The 16,821-nt window shown below is 36.9% G+C and overlaps 2 protein-coding genes across 2 annotated transcripts in view; both read left to right on the top strand.

Annotated features, from left to right (window-relative positions):
• Positions 1-605: 605 nt before the first annotated feature.
• On the top strand, positions 606-2,562 carry LOC105830236. Its single transcript, XM_012669444.3, has 2 exons — positions 606-888; positions 1,352-2,562. The coding sequence occupies exons 1-2, from the start codon at positions 858-860 to the stop codon at positions 2,179-2,181; spliced, it is 861 nt and encodes a 286-aa protein (XP_012524898.1). The 5' UTR covers positions 606-857; the 3' UTR covers positions 2,182-2,562.
• Positions 2,563-6,697: 4,135 nt separating this feature from the next.
• Positions 6,698-16,821, top strand: part of LOC105832536 — a 161,860-nt gene continuing 151,736 nt past the window's right edge. Inside the window, exon 1 of the mRNA XM_028194615.2 lies at positions 6,698-9,244. Coding sequence (XP_028050416.1) covers positions 9,219-9,244 — 26 coding nt within the window. The 5' untranslated portion in view covers positions 6,698-9,218. The remainder of the gene's footprint in view (positions 9,245-16,821) is intronic.

Genomic DNA, 16,821 nt, shown 5'->3' on the forward strand with positions numbered 1-16,821 from the left:
CTCGTCGCTCTCCTCCCCTCCTCTCCTATCTTATCGCTTATCTCCTCTCTTCTCTCTCCTCTGCTCTCTCTTCTCTCTGCTCCTCTCAATCTCTCCTTCTCCCCTCTCTTCCTTCTTAATCTCTTCCTTGTCTAAACTTCCAATGCAATTCGTATTTATCCAATTTCCTTTCCCACTTGGCAAAGAATAATCTAAATCTTAGTACAACGTATCCAAGTACACGATATCTAAAGCCCAGAGTTCAATCCAACGTTTAAAAATAAATGCAATCATGTTCGTTAATAACGCAGCCGGTCTATTAGATAAGTACAATTCAAGCATTCTAAGAGAAGCTGCTGCTGCTTGCGGAGCTGCGTCTTTTCTCAATATATTCTGTCTGATTCCTATTAGAAAGTATCCCTGCCGAAGAGGTTTGCCTAAAAAAAACTAGTTAACCCGGCGACAAGTTTCCATTTGGAGTGAAACGGTTTGAACGCGCGATTTGCGCAAACCGGTACGTGTCCGTCTTGCGCGACCTTAATCGTTTTTCATCGAACCTCGAAGGCGTTCGCGTGTCGCGTCCAATCCCGGTTCGGAATGCGTTCGAAACTCGTGCAGGATGATCGACAATACGGATGATCGGCTGTTAGTTTCGCGAGCGATCCGATAGGCGGACAAACCATGAACCACTTGGTGGTTTACGATGCGTACGGAACCAGTTCCAGCTCGAAACCGGTTTGGAACTAGTTCTCTTCGGTTTTTAGGCCCCCCCCCCTCCCCCTGTGAGAATTGTGCGCAGCCGGCGTTCACGAATAGCCACTTCGACCGGATTACTCCGCACGTTCGCAACGCTTTCGGCCCGTTAAATTTTCGTCTGGATGATCATGGCCAACAATAAGGAGCCGAAAGGTAAGAAAACGTGTCACTTCGGACATAGTTCGCGTCTGTTTTTTTCGAAAGATCTGTGCGCGTTTGTAGCTATCGTTTCCGCGTTTTCAAAAGTATCACGAACAATAAACCGAACCCAACACATGCTTGATTATCGCTAAGCAGGAAAATAATAAATTTTATAAAATTCACGATTCTTGCACGCACAACAATTTTTTAGTATAAAAAGAATGAAAATGCTATTGAATATCATGACATAACAAAACAGTGTACGTTCAATCGTTACGTTTCGAACTAATTATAATTGTTTTGAATTGGAAATTAAAGAAATAATAATTCTAAAATTTTCGTGATTGCTGAATGTATCATTTTATCTAATCGACAATTGTAAATATCGTAGAGTTTTCAAATTGTGTGAACAACTCATTTATTCATACAAAGAGAGGGTTATATAATTTATGAGATTATTATTATTTTATGATAGAAGACAAACTCGATAGCTATATGGAAGTCAAAATGGAGCCGCCTCTCCAATGTTATGTCGAGGAGCATGATAACAATGATTCTTCGAATTTGGAGAATGTCAACACAATACCAGCAAGCGTCGACGTGGGTACCTTGCATTTGTGGACCAGCAAGGCCACCACGTGTTTAATCAGCCAGTATAAGAAGTATCGATCGCTGGTCGGACAATCGACGCAGATTAGAAGTCTGCGGGAGATGTTTGAGATGATATCGCTGGAGATGCAGAATTACGGGTTCTACTTTAGTCCGCAGAAATGCGAGAACAAGTGGCGAGTTCTCGAGCGCAAGTATAAGAATCTCGTGTTCCGCGAACGACTGAAAAAGCCGGGTAGGATGCGACACTACGGTCAATGGGAGCACAAACGCGCCTTGGACGAGATCTTCAACGAGAAGAAAAAACACGTGTATTTGGAAGCAAACGAGCAGCAGCCCCCAAGCGGATCGGTGAAGTATCCCTTGATTCTGTCAAAGCCCGGTTGCGAGCAAGGTAGTAACTCGTTTGACAATCGGCAATGCGAAGATCCTTTAGCGCTCAACGAGAAAGACGGTGATACGTCGAATTGCAAACAAACTTTTACCACGCTATTTGAGAAATTTATGGAGGAATTACGGAAAAATTTCGCCTTAGCCGAAAAGAACAAAGAAAGGCGGCATAAAGAGAAAATGGCCTTGAGACATAAAGAATTAGAGCTGAAGAAGCAACTTCTCAAGCTGAAAGAACAGAAGATGGAATTGCAAAGATGCCAAATAATTGCTGCTGCACATAACTTGCGTTTGAATACGAAATAACATGTTCAATTTGCAGCAAACGCGAATATAATTTATACATTTTAATTTGTGTAACATAAAACTTGTTTATGTTCGCATATCGTAAATTGAATAAAAATCAATGTTTTCTTTAACGATACGATTATGTAGCAATTCTCATTAAAATTTAAATTTTCTCTTCTCTAAAATAACTCTTTTGTTTTATTTTTGACAATGTATTTTTCTTACTGCAGTACCGTAGTTTTAAATGCATACGTTATGTCTGCATCTTCAGATGGCAATACATGTTGAAAGCCACGTTTGGAGTAAATTTTATAATTGAAAATATTGTCTAATAATGTATGTTGGCTTGATAGCATCTTTTATTTTATAAAAAATAAAAGAGGATTTAATAAAGTGCGATTAAAAATTAACAGTCCTGAATAAAGAATTCCTAATAAAAGTGCTTCGCTCGATGGATCGATGCCCGATCGTCGGTAAGAATAAAAAACACGCATCGATTTAAACTATAATTGATATCTTCAAATCCTTTTCAAAATTTTAAATCAATACAGTTTTTAAAAACATTTGGCTAGACTTGCTTCAGTGATAAAATTTTTAAATTAAAAATTATATTTCCATCGTTATCATCTAAACTTCTTGCTGCTTCTTACTTTAACCGTTGTACTTGTTGGGAGGGCGTTAGTATACGGAATTGTTTACATAAAGGAAAAGACTAACGGTTTTTATTATGTTGCCGTATAAAGATGTAATGCTTGCGGTTTGTTTTTAGATTTTGGGTTGAACTAGCAATTAAGCGACAATAAAGAAATTTTCATTATTATCGTATTTATATTTTCTGACGATAAATTGCATTACCAACTATCGGTTAAAATAAACTAAAATTAAGTTTATTTTATTGGTTAAAAAAATTGTAACAGCAAAGCATTATAATTAGTAAAAACAAATTTGGCAGGGTTAAAAATATTTTTTGGAATTATAAATTATTTGTAAAATTGAAATTATTGTAAATTTTTATAACTCTAATCTAGAATAAAATTTCTTTAAATATATAAGAAGTTATTTAGGAGAATAGTACTTATATTTTACACCTATTTTCAGTTTTCAACATTCATCGAATTAGTTTAAAAATTAACATGAGAAATATGATAAATACACACACAAATATTGATTCACTTTTCAGAGATTGCAAATGTAAACGTTTTATTTAATTACAAGCTTTGACATAGAGTATTTGTATTATATTATGCATCTCATTCGAACTACGAATAATAACTCAATTTATTAAACGCAACATCAAAGAATCACGCGTCGGTTTTGCGTTAAATATGTTTGTATTCGTGAATGCTTTGTTCAATTATAACAAGGAATGTACCGACAAAAATGGGAGTAGAATTTAAAATCGTAGAACTTGTGCTTTTTTAAATAAAATAAAAAAAATACTTTTGTGCAAAAATATAGAAAATAAGAGTAAATCAAAAATATTTCATTATTTTAATAAAACTGAAATGTGATTTAAAATTAAAAACCTTTTAAAAACATTTTTACATTCTTTTACATTATAATTTTGTATATAATAAAAAATACAACTTTATTATTTTGTTTTAATTAATCTTATTTTGTTAAAAAGTATGACATTATTATAATTATATTATTTTATATTCTAATTAATTTGCCATAAAAATAGAATGTTTGAATAGAAAAAATTATTATCTAGCAATTTATGAATCATTAATTAAAAAGGCAATATTAAAAATATTATTAAGAAAATATGAATTTCGTTAATTATATTACGTCACGACATATACATATTATATAGATTTCATTTAATTTTATTCTACTTACTTATACTTCTTATTATGGTTTTACAATTATAAAAACTGTACGTTTATAAAAACATTGATAAAAATTCCCAGTTATTTTTTTAATCAACGAAATAAAGTTTGTTGCACGTGGTATTCGCGATGCCACAATTTTTTTTATCGATTATCCGTCGGATCTTTGTTATTGGTTTAGAATTCTGTTCTATGGAGCGTATAAAGCTTTTGTCAAACTAGCACAAAAAATTCGAATTGAGAATAGCTGGTGCGCTATTCTAACGCCAATAGTACTTGGCAAGAAAGTTTACAACAAAAAACCGTAATAAATTATACAATTAAATCTTATTGTATAACAAGATTCAGTGCATCCATCCTGTTTATAGTAAATATCTATCGACTATCGAATAACCATAGGTTTTATTAACGGTTTGCTCCATTGTCGACAAATTTATAATAACGATATAGCGCAATGTTCAATTATTAATTGAGGAATAATTTCTACTTTTTCATAAATTTATAATATGGTTTATCAATCTATAAAGATTTTTCATAAAAATGCATATTAATTTCCTCGCTTTAAAAATCTCTTATTTTAAGTTACAATTATGAAAATTTTATCATCTAATTCTATTATATTTTTATTGATATCTTATCTATAAAATTTGTGATAGTTTACAAAATTTAAATATATATAGTGTATGTATTTGTGTGTGTACATGTGTGTATTAAAAATCTATATATAAAATAATTTGTAATTATTACCAATTATGAATATTGCACCATCTTTTCACAGTACGAATTTCTAACAATGTTTTACAGCTAATAAATAATTTTTACTAAATTAATTTTCTTCAATTGACATTTCATTTATAATTTAAATCTATTATTTTGGATTAACAGTTATTTAATTAAAAATATCAGTTGCAAATTTTGTTCGAATAAGAGCTCTTTGTGGATCAAAGAGCTTCAAGCGTGAATGCGTTAACAAATTTTATACATCAAAGTATACTTTTACAATTTTCTTATGAAACTAATTTTTATAAAAAATACCTGTTTTTTCCATTTCTGTTCTTTAATTTTAAAATATATTGTATGAGGAGTCACGCTGCACTAGTCGCCTAACAATCACTAATAAATGACTGTAAAAAAAGAAAAGATTTTAAGATAATAAATTGCAAAATTATTGATATTTTTTAAACCTAATTTCATATAGATTCAGTTAAAATATCACCTTTTGCTTAAAAATGTAAAAATTGAAGTTTTTATTTGTTTAATGACTGATCCAATTTCTCATTTGTTTATGGACAGGTGCAGTGACCCCAAGTCGAAATTTACACCGTACCGATATGGCAATCCGTTGCTCTTCCCGTCGCCCGGAAGTCATAACGAAAAACACCGCATGCGTTCTCTTCTGGGAAAATCACCGAGCGCCGTTATCGCTTTAAAATAACGCGAATATAGCCACAAGCACTCTGGAGCACACGTTCAGATCTTCATGAGCGTCGAAACATTGCGCTCGTTCCGAGTTAAGTATCCTGTGTGTGCATAAGTGACGTACAGCGACGACGACGACGACGACGACAAAGGATACGCGCAATTTTACAAAGCGTCGCGAGTGCTTTTCGTGAAAAAATCGACGGAACCGGTTACACCCGCTCACCTCACGCTCTCGCGCACACGCGTACACAGCCTACTTTACTGTTTACGCGAGAACACGCGCAGGTGCGTACATACGTGTGCATCTTCCGTTGTCCGATAACGAACAACGGATCTTTGATCCCCGAGAGCGTAAAACTAAGCGCAAAACGCATTTCAGACGCAGCTGTTACTCGCATTGAATTTTTTTTCTTTGTCATAGAATTCTATTTTATAATTTATTATTATTTGTATAATTTATATGTATAGTTATGTAATTGCGGTATTATGCATTTTAACATGTATTTTGTATCAGTATGTATTTTTGCGAAATTATTCTCTATGTGAAAATAGAATTTTATCTTAATTTCGATACAAATCTGGTTTTCGAAGAATTTTAGCAAAGTTTTAAAAATAAATTTTAATTGTCAACTTAAGTGTCTTTTGTTTGATGCGGAAAAAATTATTCTAGTTCTAAGAGCGTTTGCAAGATGTTTTCAAACTTACGATTGAATTTAAATAAATCTGTGATTTGCTTTTCATTTTCTTGGAAAAATTTTCATTTGCCATACAACTTCTTTCATTTGTAGAAATATAATAATCGAAAAATGCAGTGATCAGGCATTTCATACGTGGAGTAAGAATTTTTACAAATGTGAGTTTTACAAAAATAAGTGTTACTCTCATTAATACAGAGAAATAAATTACATCCTTTCACAATGTACCATATTACAATACTATTTTCTTAGCATGTAACCCCAGACGATTTAAACTATGAAAATATGCATTAATTTATAAACGTGCTCCCGACTTGATATAAATTTCTCATGTAAAATAAAACAAATGATAAACAAATACCTTTGAAACTAGTCCGGTATCAACTCCGAACCGTAAACCAATCGTCGTTAGAAAAGTCGAATTTAATGGCTTTCCCAGGCGAGTTCATGTGTAATGTAAGTAAGATGTTTAAATTTCGGATCAGGAATCCTCTCGTTTATCCGTTTCATCCGAGTTAAAACTCGGAGCGCGAGGAGCTGCGGGGCGCCGGCGCGCGCGCTACGAGCGTGAGCGCGACGAGCAACGGTGCGGAGGTGGTCGGCCGTCCAGTAGAGCCGCGACAGCCGAGCGGTGTGTACGTTTCGTGTTGTGTCGGGCGCCCCGCGACAGCCTGTACGAGTGTCTCACGGTCGAGGGAGGAGAAAGAAAGAGAGACAGAAAGGAGAAATTTGACCAAAGCACGGAGATTCGTACATGTGAGACTCGAGAAACGGTCGGCTGTGTGTGCGCGCGTCGCGTCCACCCGCATGTGTTTTTTTTTCGGCTGTAGATCGGGAATCGGAGTCGGCATCTCCTGTCGGAGGACGCGCGTAACGTGCGTGCGTGCGTGCGTGCGAACGGCGTACGGTGCACGCGACGCGGAACACGTGTGAACGGCGTCCGTTTACTCGAAAACATTCGCCGCGCGAGACGGTTGTTTGTTTACGGAGCGCAGTGGCGCCGCGTCCGTCTCTCCCTTCCCTCCCCCCCCCCTCTCCCCTTCGCCGCCGTGCGTGCTTTCTCTCGGGCGGGAAGTCGAGTTCGAGACGAGCGTCAAGGGTACCAGGATGCGCCGACCGGCTACGACGTAAACGCAACGAGATCTTGCGCTTCGCACGAGGTGAGAGAAGAAGATTGAAAGAGAGACAGAGAGACATCGGAGTCGAGACGAGTGCTCCACGCCACCTGTCGCGCTTGGCGTACCGTACGGGGGCGTTCGCCATCGGTGTATTACGTTTAATTCACGCGTTTCGAATCGGAGCTCGGCGCGCGTCGTCGTCGTCGTCCCCCTCGTGTTGCTTAACGCTCGAGTCGCGTTGCGTCGCGGATCCCCCCCTCCCCCGTCTAAGTAACAGTACTTCCTCGCGCGCTCAGTGGAATAAAGGCTCTTTCCGTGGAACGGGACCTACCGCGCTCTCCGCCGGCTCCTCCGCTCTCCTCTCTCGTCGGTCGGCCGGCGCGTCCCGTCTCTCCGCCGCTCGCATCACGCCGTCTTCTCCCGACGTGCTATCGTCCGCGCGAAGCAGTCTGGCCGGTCGGGCACGAGGGAGCCTCCCGTGAAACCAGTCCTCGCGTACGCGTACATATCACACGTACGAGGAGGAGCGCCGCCGCCGCGAGCAAAGTGCTCCGGCACCTGTTTTCGGCCAGCCGGACGAGGAGGAAGAGAATCGCTCGGTAGTCCTTCGTCGGGAAAGAGAGGAGTTAGTTCCGCGTCGTCGTCGGGCGGAACAATTTTCAGCGGAACTCGACTGTCTTCCCCCCCCCACTGTTTGTCGCCATATTTGCTGCTTTTCAAAACGTCCGTTTCGAAAACTGCGAGGGAGGACGACGACGACGACGACGACGACGACGATAGGTGTCTGTAGAGGTGTGTCGATTGTTTTTCTCCGTGACAGTCAAGTCGAATTTGGATCCGCGAGAGCAACGCGGAGTCACCGTACGTCGTCGGGCTGAGGATCGTCGAAACGCATCGCGGAAGGAGCACCACAGGTTAGCGATGCCGCCGCCTGCGCCGCGCGCGCGCGCATTACCCGAACCGAGTGAACGCGGCCGCGAGTGATGCGCGAGCGAGGGCGCGCGCGCGATCCCGTGGTCACCGTGCCGATTCGCCGCCGCGGCCGATAGAGCGAGCGGGGAAGTCGACCCGCGGAGTTCGGCGGCCGCTCCGGAGTGGAGGACACCCGGGTAACAGGAGGCGTCGTTCGAGAGGCGAGCAGAAACGGGAACGGAGTCACCGGAGTAATCGAGACACCGGGGAACCCAAGGAGATCCAAGGAGGAGACCTCCGTGAGGAAATTTCAGAGGTTAATCAGGGAAGAAGAAAGAAAGGAGAGAGAGAGAGAGAGAGAGAGAGAGAGAGAGAGAAGGAGGGAAAGGAAAAGGAAGAGGAGGATAAAGGAGGACGGATCGCGAGGCCTTTCGCCGCTCGCGACCTAAGTTTCTCGGTCGTCCGCGAGTCCCACTGATCTAATTCGCGGCGCTCTTTTCTCACCTCGCGATGTCCCGGTGAAGGCGAGAGATCTCGTCGGCCAGCTGCCCCCGCTCGAGCGGAGGAGGAAACGAAAAAAAGGAAAAACTCCCGAATCCTCTACTTCGCTACTCCGAAGTAGCGCGAGGGACTCGAATGCTAAACACCGGAAACGCCGAGAGAATTCTATCAGCGCGCGCCGCGAAGGCGCCGACCTCCCGTGGCGCTTCGTTTTCGTCGAATTAACACACCGTGATTTTTCGCGCGCGTCTCATCCCGAGGCCGCGAGGATATTCCTTTCGACGGCGATCCCCCGCGTGTGATTTCACCTCGAGATAATAATAACCGTGCGAGATCGTTCCCTCGCGCGAACGAACCAAGTGGATATATAACGTTCGGCCGTCTTCACGGCAGTGTGTTTCGATTTCGCGGCCGCCCGATCAGCGAGCAGCCGTGCGTCTCGACGAATCGGTGCGACGAATCGGCGGGACAGCAGCTCCGAAGAGGAAACCGGAGCGCGGAGGAGAGGAGAGGCGGAAGGGACGGAGAAGAGAGGAAGGTACCATTCGGAGCGGGAGATAGGGCGCCCGTCGACGATGAAGACCACACAACGAGCACTCAGGTGAGTCTCTCTTTTTTTCCTCTCTCTCTCTCTCTCTCTCTCTCTTTCTTCGCGTGAAAGCACTAAGAATAGTATATCGTTTACCGTGTATTCGCGCTGCATGCTCAAACGATAACAGTATCGGCGTATACCGGCGCGGCTCGGCGCGGTGTGACGGCGCTGTTCGTAACGAAGGCCCGTTGTTCTGCCGCCATAATGAGCCGCACGTGCCGTTGTAAAATACGGGAGAAACACCGACCGATACGCGGCTCTGTGGATTCCGGCCTCTCACGAGCGGAGAGCGCGTGCCGATCTTTCGATTTTAACACGGCCGTGCGATGATTACGTTTTCCTCATTGCTCGAAATCTCGCGAAAGTCTCTTTCAAATCGCGATTAAGGTGATTAGATTTCTAAACTGCGGCGTTTGCGGGCCGAGTGAGCCTCGCTTAAAAAACGAACGTAACGAGAGATGTAAAGCACTGATAAAAATTCTCGCTCGGAATTTGGAAAAATAAAAATTTGAATCTTATACGGTGTTATATATAAACTCGATAATTCTCAGAAATAATACTAACAAATCAATTTAATTCATCCGAAGCATATTCGGGTGCGCAAAAAGAATTGGTATCAATTCGATTATTGTCTCATATACGAGTAAGAATATAAAATTTTTTTAAGAGTTTCATAATCAAGTCATCTAAAAAGCATATGACAGTTTCTGATAATAATATTTATATTAAAAGATTTTAATTCTTTTGTTTGAAGGTATTGTTATTCTCTGATATTTTATTCTTTCCACTTATGAAAATACTTTTTTAATAAAGATGAAATAATATTTTTCTCGATGAAATATGATATACGAAATTCAATCTATTCAAAATTATCACATTTATTAAAGATTTTATATTTTTACCCATATGTGAGACAATGATTGCAGATTTTGAGACTAATTTTTTTATATACGTTTTTTCTTGATTTGACGATTTCTTATCTTAAATAATTTATTGCTAGAGCAGCGACGGATGTCTCTTTCGTGTTACGCAACGTTGAAATTCGCTTTCGATACTTATCATATTTATCATACGACTTGAAACTTAAATGGAGAAAACAGTACTAATAATTAACAAATCCATGATGATCTACCAATGTTGTATGCCTGCCAATCTCACGTGATACGCGATAAGAATAATAACGTATTATAATGCGCGTCAAAAGAGGCGCGTTTTGGTAAAATTATGTATTTTCGTTTAAAATAAACTAGTTACGTCGTATAGTAATTAGCCGCCAATCAATGTAATTACGCGCCATACAGGCTATAACGTTCGCGAAACGATTCGACGCCCATGGGGCTCGCGCGTTACTTTTTGTTGTTACCATATGTAGGACTCGGGGATGCTTCCTTCTCTTTTTTTCTATTCTCATTGCGCAAGTTAATTTAAACACATTTGAAACGACCGGCCGGTCGCTTGGCGACTACCTTCGGTCATTTTTATAATATATTCCGAGCGTTTATTTCGCCGTATATCTCACCGTCGATCATTTCGCTCATTTCTCTTTTACACAGGGCGACGATACTATCGTAGAGAGAGATATAAATGTCGATCGTTCATAAGGTAAACGCCAGTGACGATAAAAGGTAGTTTATCACCTTAGGATGCGACAGACGATAATAATCTTGTATCCTTACTTGCGAGAATTGTAATTTTATTGCGAAAAGCAGGGAAAAAAGACCCGGTTAAAAGGAAAATTACGAAATTAATAGAAGGAGAGAAATATTATCTGATAATTAATGTATATTTATGCTCGCTGAGTTATACAGAGTTATACAGATTTTCAAATGCTCATAAATCGAATATACATATATATCGAAGTACCGAGAGCGACATCATTTGTTTTCGAGGAGTTATCTGACAGATTGTTTTTATTTTGATGAACGTTCAGTGCTGACTTGCATTATTCAAACATCATTTATGCTGAATATGACGAGCATGTATTTAAAGATCCTCGTCGATGCATACGAATCTCCTGAGAATTAGCATTTGGCTTTTAGAAAATCCAATGTTGCTATTCACGACGGGGCTCTACTTAAATCAACAAAGCCAAATATTTGACTTTTATGACTTTTTAACTTGAGACTTTTATGACTCTCATAACTTTATGTTCTAATTTTGATGTATCAGTTATAGAGTTCTAGGTTCTTCTTGCATTTTAATATTCTCGATATATTTGACAAAGAGTGCAACGATTAAGTATAAAAGAGAAAATGTAAAATTGATATTTTATCTTTCGATCTATTTATTCTTGTCAAATTATTGCCCCCCTCCCTCTAAAATTGGAGAGGGGGGGCAATAATTTTACAAGAATTATATATAGAAATTAAATCCATTATAATTTTAGTAAATAAAAGTTTTGCACAATTTAGAATTTTCCCCAAAATATTTTGCAAATTATTTTAATCTATGCAAATTTGGGAAATTTCTTATTAAGAGTTACAAAATTATTTGTATCCTGATTTTTATTTTGAACATTAATTGGCAGGACTTTTGTGAAACATATTGAAAACTTTTTAAATTTTATTGGGAATTTTACGAGTCAGAATTTTTGTCAGAATTGATGATCTTGAAAATAAATTTAGAAGAACATTATTTGGCTAATTAATAAAAAACGGATTAATCTTGTTATGAAAGAATTTTTTTAATGAAATGTCGCGTTGTGATTACATTTAAATTCGTTGTTCAATGACTTGCAGTATTGTTATTAATAAATATATGTAATACCATACTGAAAATGGTATACAGGTTATTATTGAACGTCACGTTAGCAAAATTGACAGACCAGAAGAATTGAAGTCGATGCAAATTTGAGTTCACATTTCAATGCTGCATTAAAAATTATTTCTCTGTGATATTATTGAAAACAAATGTAGGAACATTTCTCTATATAATATAAGCATTGAAAATTAAATTTATACTGATAAGAGATTTTGTTTATATTATCTGCAATAATAAAAAAATATTAGAATATAATTATACAAATTGTTACTGTATTTGTTAAGAAGATATTATCTGAATTAAATGATAAACGGTTTAAACAACATTTATTCATCTTATAAGTTATATGTAATATAAATGACGCTTAAAGTTTTAATCATTTCTGATAATAACAATTACATAAGAATAGATATAATAATTTTATTAACAATAAAATGTAGTATAAAAATAGTTACGTATAATCATATTTAACATAGTAGAAACATATAATATATAAATAAAATAACATCAGAATTTTGCGTGTATTATTATTATCTTGAATTATTCAGGTATGTAATATTCATGGTAATTCATTACATATTCAAGCAGTATTCGGATATATAACCTTTAGCCAGATGAATTACGCATCTCGGTGCAAGTTTCTCAGATCCTCTATCCGCCAGCGATTTGATTTCAGCTGTCAATGAGATTTGCCAGATACGATTCGGCCGAAAAGTAGTGATTGAGGCTTGTCGAAGCGTGAAGCGCGGATACGACACGACAAACGCCGCTGCGGGTATATGTACGTATGTATGTACGTATATACACGTACGTATGTAAACGTCACGCTTCCCTGCTCCGGCGGCTTTGCATCGAAAATGTCAGGTGGCGGATGACGATTTGACTCGACTCCGACTTCGGCGCGGTTCTCCGCTCGGTTCGATTGTCCCCGTTTGACTCGCGACTGCTGCAGCACGCGAGACACCTGCGCGGCAAATTGAAATGCTAATTTGAAAGACGACACTCTCTCCGTGGAGGAAATTCTGCCTGTGTTTTTTTTTTTGTGCCGCGGTCCCAAGCAGTGAGACAAACTTTATCAAAAACGCACCCCGCTACAACAGCGAGCAATATCGTGAAACCTTTATAGTGTTCGTATCAGATTGAAAATCTGTATATGTAACGAATCCCCACTCGTTATTGTTTTCCTCGTAACGTCCGTGTAACGCTCCGTTTCCCCGCAGCTGACGCTCTCTGAGCGAACGCTTTTTACATAAATGAACTGGATATTTGCGAGAAAATCTCAACGTCTATAAATTGATGTTTTTATAGGGATTTCCGTTTTATTTTTTTAACGTATTGTTATAGATAGTATTTCTATATATTTCCATGGCGTTTGTAAATTTTAGGGACATAGAAAAATAAATACGAAAGGTTAGTGTGTTTTGATTAATTTTTTTTTTGTTTATTTATATAATTGATTGAAAAATAATAAGTACGTTATTAAAATCTTTTCTTTTGATCTTATCTTTATTTTTATCTTTGATGTATAGAATCACTAGCGGATTCTGACATCGATAATAGGGGGAGAGGGGAGCAATTTTATACATATCGCTTTTAAAATTACATGCGTGAGTTTTGAATTATTGTAATCCTATTATTTTAACAAAAAGTAATTGGATTTCTCTTTAAATCTCCCTTTTGAAGAAAATAATTTTTCTATAATATTTTCTCGATTTGATGTAACTACGTGATAAAATAGTGCTAAGGAAATTGCAAGGGAAATTGCAAGGATTAACAAACAACAATCGTGATCTCTTGTTTTAAAGTGGAAAGCGATATTTTAACGACTGATTCGAAGACGAGATCGATTTATCGAGAATTAGAAAGTGAGAAAAATGTGTTGGGTAAGAATGACAGGCGTCGTAATGATCAATCAGCAGAGAGCTGAAAAAGCGCCCTCGTAAAGAAAAAAACGACGTATCCTAATCGCGCCGCGAAGAAGCCTCAGCGGTTTCTATTTCCACTCGTGCACGGCGGAATCTCTTTTCGCGGAAACTTTCCATTGCTATTGTATTGTAGTTCGCGTTCCCTATGGCAATAAAGTTAATATCTGGAAACGTGTCATCGCTTCTGTGTTCGATGCGTTTCGTGAGAAGTGTGTTCTTATTATATTTCGTCAAAGTATATTGATATTAATATTGAATTCTATAGTGCTGCTCCAATTTAATAAGTTATTAACGTGATATAAATTATTCATAGAAATTGTAAGAGATCCTTCTGAAATATTCGTGTTCAGCATATAGTCAGTAACCATTTTAAAAACAAAAGTTTCAAATTACGTTGATTTAGTGTTCACTTTATGTTACGTTATAGTTGTCTTTCACACAAAACATAACACTCTTTGACATTATCGCATACAAACTGATGCGTTTATATTTTGTTTTACGATAGGGGAAACTTCTAGCTTCATACGTTCCATTTTATAGACATTTTCTCGAGTATCCGTGAGATGAGAGACATGCCATGTTGTTTGTTTAAAAATATTGGTTATACATTTGATATATAATTTCAAATATGTAATATGTTTGATGCAACTTTAATGCAAAGCAATAATGATACATTTAGTAACGCAATTGTCTGAATTGAATATGCAATGTTAGTAACTCTATTAATAAACATTATCAATTTACTTATTGACGATAATATAATTTTATACGCAATATGGATTTTATGGTATTGATGGAGGTAAAGTTAATGTGCAGAAGTTAACAAAACTTATATATATATGTGTGTGTGTGTGTGTGTGTGTGTGTGTGTGTGTGTGTGTGTGTGTGTGTGTGTGTGTGTGTGTGTGTGTGTCATTGAATCAATATTGATTTTATCTATTATAATTATCGGCAAACATGAAATACATATGAAACAGAATACATGTTAATTAACGTTAGAATTGACACTTATCTAAACCCACTTTCGAAACATAACACGTACTGCCTTACCTTATTCTAAATAAAGTTATACATAAAACTATATATTTTTACATATTGTATATATATATATTTGTACAATAATATGTAATTTTTTTGTAAAACTAAAAGTTGATTTTATAAAGCAATTTTAGTTTAAATTGTTATAACAGTTAATAAGATTTTATTTATTTATTTATTTATTGTTAAGTTTTTATTAAAGAGAGAAAAAAATCTGCACTAAAAATGATGTTGCACCTTTATTAAAAATTGTATGTGTGTAAAAATTAGCTGAGGTAGATAAATGATTAGCAAATATGTATGTGATATGTATATGTATTGTACTTAATCAATCTGACAGAAGCAGAATTTTAAACGTGATAGCCAAATTTTTAGTAGATACAAAAATTTTTGACATTTTGACATCGAGAAATTTGTCTATATCAATAAAACATTTTTTTGGGTGTATATGATTAAGATAAACAAGTAAATTTATATTTGCAATAAATTTTTTATTAAAAATGATATTGGATTTACATAAGAATTTAAATTGCTATTCTGACAGCTTGCGTTATTTAAATAAGAATTAATTTACGATTAGATATATTATTTTTCGGCCGAACAGTTTTTATTTTTTGCGTTTCGCATAAGATTGTATTAGTTTTCTCTTGACATGGTGCTTCTAACGTAGAGGAGACGATAACAACCAATTAAGCGGTCGTCCCTAATTAACGCGGGAATCGGCAGGCTATTGTGGGATCGATTGCGAGATATAATTGCTACGGCGGCAACTTTCTTTTCTCATTTCGAGAAAATAAAGCCTCCTTAAAACGCGACAACAGCGTCTTTGCTTCTGTCTGTCGCGCTCGCGTGCACACTGACGAAAGATATAATTAAGGTGTTCCAATTAAGATCAGTCGGTCATTGTGCTTTGGTAAAGATCAGGAAAGATTTTTCATCGAGTTTCAGGACCTGAGAAAACGCTGTATAATTAATCATAATATAATAATATACCACATAAATAGCTAATACTATCACTGATTTATTTGCTACCGAGATTACGCGAGAGCTCGCGTTCCAGTTTCGTTTTGAGCTTTTGTTTTTGTTTGTTAATCTATTTGTTAGAAGAAACTCGAGCAGTGTACGCACGATTAATACATAGTAACGATAAAAGGAACTTAAAAATTGTGTGTTATTAATTTGAGTAATTTATTTATCTATGCAGCTGAATATTAATTGTGGAATTAGCCAAATTTAATTTCTATTATTTTTTAAACATTTAATATTTAGTATTACTTAAATTAAAAATTATTTTTAAAGTTAATAATTATCTATGTTAAGTATCTGTTTTGTATCTTTTGTTTTTCTTCTTATAGAATCTTCAGTTGTATTAGCTTAATTAGTTTTAATTATGAAATATAATTTATTGAAGCAATTTAATACTAAAGTTATAAATTTATTTCTTTACTAATGCCAAGACTATTTATTTTATTAATCAGGATCACGAAGTAAAATTATAGCAAAATCTTTATTCATGGTCACTTTAATGACCATTTGTAATTTAATTATCTCAAAATTGCGACTATATACTATGGTCATGAGAATTATATCTGTAATGGTGATATCACTATTAGGTCATGTCACTTAGTGACGTGTACCCGCAGAAATCCAGAAACGAAGCTTTGTTAAACGGATGGTAAATGGTATAAATTGAAGATGTCTGTTTGAATTTCTGTAAATGATCGCAGATTACGCATTCTGTACATCCACAATCAGATTAATAACCGTATAGTTACATAACTACACGAACTGCAACTGTCATATACAACAAAATCAATAAACAGAACAGATACATGCAGTATTATAGAGTACTCTTACCTTTAG

Source organism: Monomorium pharaonis, chromosome 2, assembly GCF_013373865.1.
Source record: "Monomorium pharaonis isolate MP-MQ-018 chromosome 2, ASM1337386v2, whole genome shotgun sequence".
In the NCBI taxonomy this organism is placed as follows: domain Eukaryota; kingdom Metazoa; phylum Arthropoda; class Insecta; order Hymenoptera; family Formicidae; genus Monomorium; species Monomorium pharaonis.